Source organism: Equus asinus, chromosome 2, assembly GCF_041296235.1.
Source record: "Equus asinus isolate D_3611 breed Donkey chromosome 2, EquAss-T2T_v2, whole genome shotgun sequence".
Classification (NCBI taxonomy): Eukaryota; Metazoa; Chordata; class Mammalia; order Perissodactyla; family Equidae; genus Equus; species Equus asinus.
In genome coordinates, this window is record NC_091791.1 from 119,234,085 (window position 1) to 119,244,544 (window position 10,460).

Here is a 10,460-nt window from a genome sequence, read left to right on the forward strand (position 1 = left end):
CCTGTTTCTTTCTGCTGTGGTAAAGCCTGCTGGGCCCTCTCACCAGGTCTCACTTGCCTGGGGCTATGGGGAAGGTGTGTCTGCATCTACTGCTGAGAAAGTTGGTCTCCTTTGACCACATGTGATATTAGTGGTTCGTTCCATGTCTGAGAAACAGTGTGCCATGAGAAAAGTCACAGAGGGACACATCCACAGCTTGCCCTACTGCGCTCTGGGGTTCAAATCCAACAGCAAGCATCTGAGCCCTGTTATCAGTTGCAAAGGTCCCAACACTTTGCCTAAGCAGCTGGCAGACCACACCTGTATTAATAGTTGGCCCCACCTGGGGTATGTTTTAGTGGAGGCCCCAAGCCTCTGTTCACAGTTCCCTGGCCACACCATCTACTCTTTGCAATTCAGCCAAAGAACTCTTGTGCTCAGATCACCTGAACTCTGCCTCTGCTCCTCAAGGCATCCTTCTCATCTCCCCAGGGAGATGCAAATTCAGGTAGCAATGGTGACTCTCAGTTTCACACCCCTTCCCACACCCTCCCATGGCAGCCTGCCCCAGCTCCTTACCAGTTCACCATCAGGGCAGCATCGTTCTCAGCAAATAATGGGAGGTCCCCGCTCACCTCCCACACAGCCAGGCAGATCCAGAGAAGGCACTGGGGCATTGCCAAGGAAATGCCACCTATGTCCTTGGAGGGTGGCGGAAAAGATGAGTTGCCAGGACCTGTGGCTCCTGAAGCTGCTATTCCTCACTCTCCTCTTAGGCCTGGCAAGTGAGCAGGGAGCCTGTGGAGGAGTGGTTGCCCCCAGCTCCTTTGAGCCAACCCTGGTTGGGAAATAGGGAGAAAACCCTCCATGCACAACAGGGCTCTGTGATGTTGAGTTATATCTAGAGAGGCTAAATCCTGAAATCCTGATGGCAGTAGCAGCAAGGGGGAGGGTGGAGAGTAGCACAGATTGTGAGCAGGGATTAGGAAACACACAAATCTGATTTGACCGAGGAAAGGCATCTGCCAGCAAAGACTCTTCAGAGGCTGGGGGTCAAAAGACTTACTATAAAATGACTGTTAAGAAATCCATGCATCCTCCGTCCTCTCTGTCGCCCAAACAATACAAATAAATACTTGTCCAACAGGAAGGTGGAGAGAAGTGAGGCTCCCTGACCACCTCTGACCAAGGGGCAGGAGCCACAGGGCAGGAGTGAAGGACTTTAGGTGGCTGACTGCATTGATTTCCTATGTGCAGGTGAATATACAATCATGACGGCTCATTTCCATCTAAAGAGGAAGATTGGGTACTTCGTCATCCAGACCTACCTTCCCTGCATCATGACTGTGATCTTGTCTCAGGTGTCCTTTTGGCTGAACCGAGAATCCGTCCCAGCCAGGACAGTGTTTGGTGAGTGTCCCCAAGCCAGGCCAGGACTGGTGTTTTGTGACTGCTTCCAGCCATCCCCAAACAAAAGCCCCTGAACTCCTGGCACTGCCTTTATTCTGTGACCCACAAAAGCAAGGGACCAATTAGTTACGAATTCAGTGTTAATGATTAGGATTTAGGATTGCTCTATGAACAAGGGCTGGGGAATAATGCATGGTCTACTTGATCATTGTTTCTGTTTTGAAAAGCCTTTCGCTGGTAGCCTTTTTTTGAAGTTTGAAATTGTCTGTCTTGTGATTTTGCTACAGTATTTTCACAGTTCTCTTAAAGAACTACTTTGTACTTTATCAGGCAGTTTCCTTTGAAATGTGCATGCAGCTTTAAAATTAAGCCCCAAGTGGTAATCGATAGGTCATATGTGATATGATAGTAATAAACTGTATATATGATATCATATATATGTATATATACACATATATAAGATACATATGGATATATGATATCAAACATATATGAAAAGAATCTAGAACTACATAATTTGACTTCCCTGAGACATAAATTAAGTTTAGCTTTATTTAGGAGATACCCTGGCACAGCGCACATAGTCAGTGTTGATTCCTACGTTGAAGCTCATTTTGTCAAATTCGAGTAGCGATACTAAAGATAGTTTTGCAAGTCAGTTGTGATGATGGATGATTCTAAACTGTAAAGTGCAATTCTCTCCTCAGCTCTTACTATTACACTTTCCCTTCCAAAGAAGGAAACTGTGGCCTGCATTTTATGTTAATGTTCCTGTAGTGTGGCGGATGCCAGAGAGCCAGAGGGTGGGGAGTTTCCAGGGAGTGGCCCAGGATTGTTCCTGTGGGACGATCTCTCTAGCTCTAACTACATCCTCAGCTTTGCTTGCCTCACTAGATTTAGCTTCAGGAATGTTTTCAGGAGGTGTGAATGTTGGCTTGTGGCCAGGCAGTCTCTCAGCTCTTTCGGGGAATATTAGTAGGCAGGCAGAGAAAAAAATTTAGTTTGGAAAATGCTGCATATTACTATCTGTTTCCTCTTGAAGATTCCCAGTGCATGTCCAGGATGTTAAAGGACCCAAGAAGACACAAGAAGCCTGTTCATGGTCATGCACAGAACACTTTCCCCCAGCACAATGATTAACTGGATTTCTAAGAAAAATCAAAGATACCTAGTGATTTCTCATTAAGCATTAATCTCATGCATGGTACCATGTTCAATGAATATTTATAAATACCTTTGAAAAATGACTTTGGATGAAAACTAAGCTGCTATGACCACTAGCTACATTACAGTCTTTTGGTGCTGTATGGGTTTCCTAGGGTGGGCACAACAGAGCTCAGGGGGGCCTAAACAACAGCATTAATTATCTCACAGTTCTGGAGGCTACAAGTCTAAAATCAAGGTGTCAGCAGAGCTGGTTCCTTCTGAGGGCTGTGAGGGAAGAATCTGTTCCAGGTCTCTCTCCTAGCTTCTGGTGGTTCCTTGGCTTGTGGCAGCATAAATCTAATCTTCATGTGGGGTTCTCCCTGTGTGGGTCTGAGACACTAGTCATATTGGATTAGGGCCCACCCTAAGGCCCTCATTTTAGCTTGATTTCTTCTGTAAAGGCTGTATTTTCAAGTAAGGTCACATTCAGAGGTTCTGAGGTTAGGACTTCAGCATATGAATTTGAAGGGTCACAATTCAACCCATACAGGTGCACTGCACTCACACCCCACGCACACAGGTGCAGCCCCGTGCAGACAAAACATGGTAAGAAAGAAGGCGCAGAGTATGTGGAAGCCATGTGGGCTATAGGGTCCAGAAGACTTGGGCCGGATATGGGTTCTCACTTGCCAGCTGGTGAATTTGGGTACATTGCTAACTATATTTAAGTCTTTAAGCTCCTCACCTGTAAAATGGGGATAATGACACCATCCAGAATGTAGCTTAGATCAGAATCTGTACTTAGCCAGTGTCCTGTATGTCATCATAATCTGCCAGTCCTAGAGAAGGTCCCCTTTAAGGGATCCAGCCTTGCTGGATAGTCTCTGCAAAGTTTCCCAAAAGGCAAGGTAGATGGCCACAGGCACCTTACATAGCAGCCTCATGGGGACATTGATTCCTCTTGGAGGGAGTGAAGTGCCAAGACCCAGATTCAGACCTGCTGCTTCTATTGCACCCCGGCTCCTATAAGTCTGCAGGTTGAGAAAGTCTGTGTCACTGATTTGCTTCGAGCCCACTGCTTTGAAGGTGCACAGAAATCTTTGTGAAGCTCTTCACTAAATGCTGCCTGAATGTCATTGCCCTTTCTCAATTGGATATTGCCTCTCAACCACAAAGAAATACCATTCACTTGACACATCTGTGTTGAGCGCCGGGTGTTTGCTGGGCTTGTTCAGGGCAGTGGGGACATAGTTAGGGGATGCGTATAAATTAGACCCACATCCCTGTGCTCTTGAGTTTATATTCTAGAAGAAGGAGACAATCAACAAGATAAATAAAATAAGCATATTTTAAATGCTATGAACATGTTAAGTGTTATGAAAAGTGTAGAGAGAGGGGTCCACCGGGCTGGGAATAAAAGTGACCAGTTCCTTCTCTGTCTTTGTCTGTCATGTTCAGGGGTGTCATACTGGGGTCTGGGTGCTGGTACTGACCCCTGTTTCCATTCCCCTCTCACCCCCATCACTGACAACCCAGGGGTGACCACAGTGCTGACCATGACGACCCTCAGCATCAGTGCCCGGAACTCTCTGCCCAAAGTGGCTTATGCGACAGCCATGGACTGGTTCATAGCCGTGTGCTACGCTTTTGTGTTCTCTGCGCTGATCGAGTTTGCCACAGTCAACTATTTCACAAAGAGAGGTTGGGCCTGGGATGGCAAAAAAGCCTCGGAAGCAGCTAAGGTCAAGGTACTGACTTCATTTTCTCTCCTTATTTCATTCTTCCAGATTCTCATTTCTGAGAAAATGTGCCTGATTCTATGTCCAAATATAAGGCAGGGTGTTTCTCCTCTCTCCCCCCAAAATGATCCCTTCCCTTATGTTCAAGGTCCTTACAAAGTCTTACTCATAACCACTTTATTTTGAATCACCAGCTTCATTCAAGTGAAAGGTCTGATGTCACGTGAATGTGCTTGTTTATATTCAGGCCTATTATTTTTGCTAAAGTACCTCCTGTCTGTTCAGGGACTACTTGTCCAGTTTTGAATTGTACAGCCCATTCTTCTGCTTGCTCTTTTGCCACTTCATCATGTAGTGTCCCTTTTGCAAGGTGGCTTTAAGGTCAGGAAGAGAGGAAGTGACTTATTGGAAGCAGCACATGAACAAAACAGACCCAGTTCCATTGGCAAGATGAGCTGGCTTGTTTAAATAACTCACATGAGTTATTCTGGAAGCATTACTCTGTTCCAAGCAATTAAATTAGTGAGTATTTAGAGGGTGATTAGTGACTAAATCTAAGAAATATTTGAAGAAAAAAGGTTGCAAAACATTCCAAGATGAACTATGTCCTTGAGGAGATGAGAATAACATACGTGGAATAGAAAATAAAACATCACGTGATAAACTGCTCATTATACCATGCATGAAACAAATAAACAAATCCTTTGCTCTGAGAGAAGAGCAGGCCAGAGTTATCAGTTTAGACTTGAAGGTAAAACTTAATTTGTCCTTTGAAAAATCAGCATGAAGGGAGTGCTATAAGGCATTACGGAAGTCTGGAGTTATATGTCCTGACCTAAGCAGGGCCACAGACCAGTAACGGCAACCCAAGACACTCCATTTCCGTTGAGGGCTCTCAGCTCTGTCTCATCCATGGCCTCATGCTTGCTTTTTGCATTTAATACTGCTGTTTCCTTTCTTATGAAAAGTCAGAGGTTCTGACTTGATCTGGCCCACCTGATTCTTGCCACCTCCAAGCACCGTGACTCTGCTTCCATGCCCAAGTTCAGTCATGGAAGACCCACTTCCAAGTCCAGCTTACTCACTTGGAGAAAGGTCTAGCAGAACCCATTCTGGGCCCTCTTGAGGAGAAGGGGAGGGAGGAGAGGGTCTTGACAAGTAGAAACCTCAAGAGTGGGTGTGTTTTGAGGGGTCGGGGTGGTTGAACAGGAGTGAGCTGACTGCAGTGGACCATTGGTGGGGAGCTGGGAAAACATCTGTAGAGGCAGGGTATCCTCAGACTATAGGAGTTCTTGACAGAAGCGCCTGGGCTTGATTATGCCAACAGATGGGGCCATGAAGGATGTTTGTGGGGGGGAGGAGCAAGAATAGAGTCTGAGGAGAGGGGGCTTCCCAACACCCAGCAGTTGTGTTGTTGAGAGGTTAATCTTTGCTAAGGGACTAGGTCTTGGATGGCCATGTGATGGTAGACTGATGATAGCCAGGTCTGTAGTGGGAGAGCAGATGGGTCTCTGTTGCAGAAATTGAGGCCATCAGGCCCATGACTGTGAGTCCAGGAGGAGGGTGAAACCCTGGGCTCAATAGAGAGCCCTAAAATGTCAGATGGGCTCGTCATCATGGTCAGCTATCATGTTCACACTCAGCCCCACTGTTATTACTACTTCCCATAGATATGATATATATATATATATATGTATATATATATACATATGTGTGTGTATATATATGTACATATATATAAACTGTAGTCACCATGCTGTACATTACATCCTCAGGACTTTCTTATCTTAGAACTGGAAGTTTGTACCTTTTGACCACCTTCATCCATTTCTCTCATACCCCACCCCCCACTTCTGGCAACCACCATTCTCTTTTCTGTATCTGTGAGTTTTGGTATTGCTTTTATTTTCAGATTCCACATATAAATGAGATCACACAGTATTTGTTTTTCTCTGTCTGACTTATTTCATTTAGCGTAATGCCTTAAGGGTCCATTCGTGTTGTCACAAATGGCAGGATTTCCTTCTTTTTATGGTTGTATAATATTCCATTATGTATGTACAAACCCTATTTTCTTTACCCATTTATTTGCTGATGGACACTTAGGTTATTTCCCTGTCTTGGCTGTTGTGAATAATGCTGCAGTGAATATGGGGGTGCAGATACCTTTTTTTGATACAGTGATATATTTTCTTTCTTTACTCTCTTCTGTTTTCCATATTTTATTTAATGATACTATATTTTACTTTGGTAATGGAATAGAGTTTTTTTCAACATTTTATTACACAAATTTTCAAACACATAGCAATGTTTAAAGAATTTTACAATGAAAATCTGTCTATAATTAACATTTGTTATGCTTGTGTCATCTCTATCTATGCATCTATCCATCCATCCACCCACACTCAATCCATCTGTAAATCCATCTTATTTTTTGATGCATTCAGAGTAAATTTCAGATGACAGTACATTTTCCACTAAATATTTGAGCCTGCATATAATTAACTAGAGTTCACTTTTTGTTTACTGTTTGATTCTTACAAAGCAAAATTTACATAGCACGAAATGCACAGATACTAAGGGTACATTTACTGTGTCTAATGAACATGTTCACCTGTGTAACCCAAATCCTTATCAAGATAGAGAACATCGCCAGCACTCCAGGTAGTTCACCATTGCCACTTCCCAGTCAGTTCCCATCCCTGCTTCAACAAAGTTAACAACTATTCCAAGTTTTTCCACCATAAATTACTTTGTCTGTTGGGGAGTTTTATATCTAAAACTGGCCATGTGAGGTTATAGGCTTAGAAGTCTGTGGAGGACTGCCCTTGGCCAGAGCTAAGCTGATGTTTCTCTGTCTCTCTTTTGAGAACACACCTTTAGAACCTTTAGAAGTGAGCTAAAATTACCTGCAAATGGCATGCCCTTACATTCTTATTATGTTTTGCAGAAAAAGGAGCGAGAACTCATACTAAATAAGTCAACAAATGCTTATACTACTGGGAAGATGACCCACGCCCCCAACATCCCAAAAGAACAGACCCCGGCAGGGACTTTGAATGCATCTTCAGTCTCAGTAAAACCTTCTGAAGAGAAGACTTCTGAAAACAAAAAGACTTACAACAGCATCAGCAAGATCGACAAAATGTCCCGAATTGTATTCCCAGTCTTGTTTGGCACCTTCAACTTAGTTTACTGGGCAACATATTTGAATAGGGAGCCAGTAATTAAAGGGGCTGCCTCTCCAAAATAGCCCACCACACTCCCACATTCCAAGAGAGCCATACTCCCAGTGGAATGGTACCGAGGAGAGGTGGAGCGTAGAGGAACTTTCCATATTTGGGCTATCTTTCAGGAAATTTTTGCATGTTTAATAATATGTACAAATAATATTGCCTTGATGTTTCTATATATAACGTTAGATGTTTCAAAGATGTGACATTGGTAAACAAAGCAAACAACTTTCTAGAAAAACAGGAGACAATGGCTCTGACACTCAGATGCTCAGTATCTTACATTGATAGTTTACAAACAAGTATATTTTTAACTGTTCCAAGTGTTACCTAACAATGTTTTTTATATTTCAAGTGTCATTTCATACAAATTTTCCCAGCAAATAAATATTTTAGGAAATGCTCCATGATTATTACTTGACCAACTCTCTCAAGAAACAAAGATCACAAAGAGCATATTTTTCATTAAGAAGGAAACTGCGCATTTATGTACAAAATTAATTGCCTTTGATAATTCTTACTGTTCTGAAATTAGAAAGTACTGCATGATCTTACATTATAAAATAGAATAGGCAAACATCTATGTGGACAGATTTAATAACAGGAATATATAATATGTTAGATTAACAGACAAAATATTTGCCCAAGGAAAAATTCAACTGCTTAAAATAAACTTCTTTCCCCCCGCCCAACTCCCCCCACTAACTGAACAATGACCAAGAAAGAAAAGGAGATGTTAAAACAGAAAGTGGTGTGATGACAGTCTTGGCATTTGGCCTTTGTGTTCACTGTCTGAAACATTGACCAGCTCTCACTGCAGCCAGTATGTTGTGCTTGAGTGGCGAGAAACTGTGAGTTATTTTCCTTTTTATTTCCTTGTATGTATTTCATGATTGACTTATTGCTCTGTTAGTTTTTGTATATGAACCTTTGTTGTTCACTGAAAAATAAAAAAATGAACTGATCTTGTGGATAAAAGTCATTTTTGAAAAAAATTTCATATATTGGTGGACTCATTTCCAAAAGGCGACATAAAGGAAATTCATCATGAAATTGCTTGGAGAAAAACCTTTTACTTGGCAGTTCACTTCTGTTCCAATCTAATTCCCTGGAGTAGGATGTAGAGATAAGGCTGATTTCAACCACAGTAAAGGTAAATAGGTAAAACCAGAAGTTCTTTCTCATCACATACATCTTCACAGTACAGTGGGTCTCTACTTGATAGAACCCTACCTGGGGGTGTTCCCAAGGTGAGTGCTTGCTATGCACAAGGTGACTGCTCAGTTCTTGCTCCATGCCTTCCTTTTGCAGTTTGTGAACAGTGATGAAAAGTACTGCATTTGGACCATCTACTTACTGAAAGGAACACTTTCTACCTCCTCTGTGATTCACTTGAAATTATAAAAGGCGAATATGACTCTTAGCAAATGGTATCAAAGTCAGGGCTGCCTAATTTATTAGTTAATGGTACACAGTTATTTAAAACCCATCCACTTCGTGTTTGGTAGACATAGACATAGCTATGGCCATGGACACATGCATAGGCAGATATTCGGCAGTGTCTTTCACATTGAAAAACCTTGCAAATGCCCACAGCATCCATTCAGTGAAAACTCCAAGTATTTATCCTGAGAAACCTTTTCATAGGATTCAAGGTAAGTTATCATATATTATCAGAGTAGTGGGAGAGAGCCATAGAACTACTATGTTCTTCAAAAAGGCAGGTGCCCAATTTTTGGCATCCCCAGTTCATTAAATATGCAGAGATTCCATTGCCCCTTCTACGCCTGGTTCCAGGGTCTCACAAATAGGAGGGTAAAGGTCAACAAAAAGGATGCTCTTACATCTTCACACAAGAAGAATTTCTCTATTACAAATGATGCTATATTTGTAGAATAATGTGTGTGCTTTCCATTATATCACAGCATAAAATCTGCCAAAAGAAAAGTCAAACCCAAGGCTCAATAAAAAGCTTCTGTTTTAATTTACTGTTTAGTTACATTTACCCTATATCATACTTACAGTTTAACTTTGCGTTGTAGTTTGGATAAAAATATACTATAAATGAGGTCTAAATGGCTACACATACACTCACTCACTTTAAACATCTCAATCCTAATGGAGAATGATGTCTTCCATATCAGGTGAAATAGTTTTCCTGACAAGTTCCAGCCTTTGTTACAGAAAACCCTAGGAGCTCTGCTGGGTAAATTCCAGTTTAAAGTAAGCCTACTGCATTCGCATGCTGCTCAGTCTTAAATCTGATGAATATGCAGTGAAAAAGATCTCATTAGTTTTCTGCTCTCTGAATTTGTATTGTAGATATTTCAGTGTTTGTTATTTTTAACAAGGACATAATAAAGAATCACCTTGGGAAAAACGATAACAAGCCAAGAAATAAATTTTTTTGAAAATAATTATAAATTACAGTGCCCTATTTTTAGAACCAGAGTATTTAAATGTATCTCATTTGATATCACCATAAATAGAAATACAGAATATTCTAATAAGACAGCAATCAGTATTACTTCTGTATTTCTCAGGAATCTATGTGTCTATGTAGGGCAGGCTTTGGCTAAAGTTGGCCTAAACACTTGTGTACAATAATTGGGTTCAAATGCTTCTAGAGTAACTGTCAAAGTTAAAATGGTACAGTAAACCCTCTCTACTGAAGATTGACAGGGAGGTTGTAAGTCTTCTAACCTATTTTTGAGGTTAATGCCTTAGAAATAGTGCTCTGTGTCTCTTATGGAGCAAGTTATGGGAAATAGGTACAGTAAATGAAAATCTCTATGTTATAAACAGGGATACTGAAACCCAAAGAGGTTAATCCATTGGCTCAAATCATATCATGCGTTAGGAGAAAATGCAGGCCTAGATTTCAGTTCTCATAGTTTCTAACTCTGGGTTCACAACAACATGCAACTACTTCCAGGTGGAAGTTGATTTAGAA

At 41.7% G+C, this 10,460-nt stretch overlaps 1 protein-coding gene across 7 annotated transcripts in view; it reads left to right on the forward strand.

Annotated features, from left to right (window-relative positions):
* GABRA5 (gamma-aminobutyric acid type A receptor subunit alpha5) overlaps nt 1-8,236 on the forward strand; it is a 72,081-nt gene extending 63,845 nt beyond the window's left edge. For all 7 annotated transcript variants that reach the window (XM_070497039.1, XM_014851373.3, XM_014851372.3 and 4 more), the window contains 3 exons: nt 1,237-1,389; nt 4,072-4,283; nt 7,225-8,236. In XM_070497039.1, the coding sequence (XP_070353140.1) occupies nt 1,237-1,389; nt 4,072-4,283; nt 7,225-7,527 (668 nt within the window). In that variant the 3' untranslated portion in view covers nt 7,528-8,236. The remainder of the gene's footprint in view (nt 1-1,236; nt 1,390-4,071; nt 4,284-7,224) is intronic.
* The last annotated feature ends 2,224 nt before the right edge of the window (nt 8,237-10,460 follow it).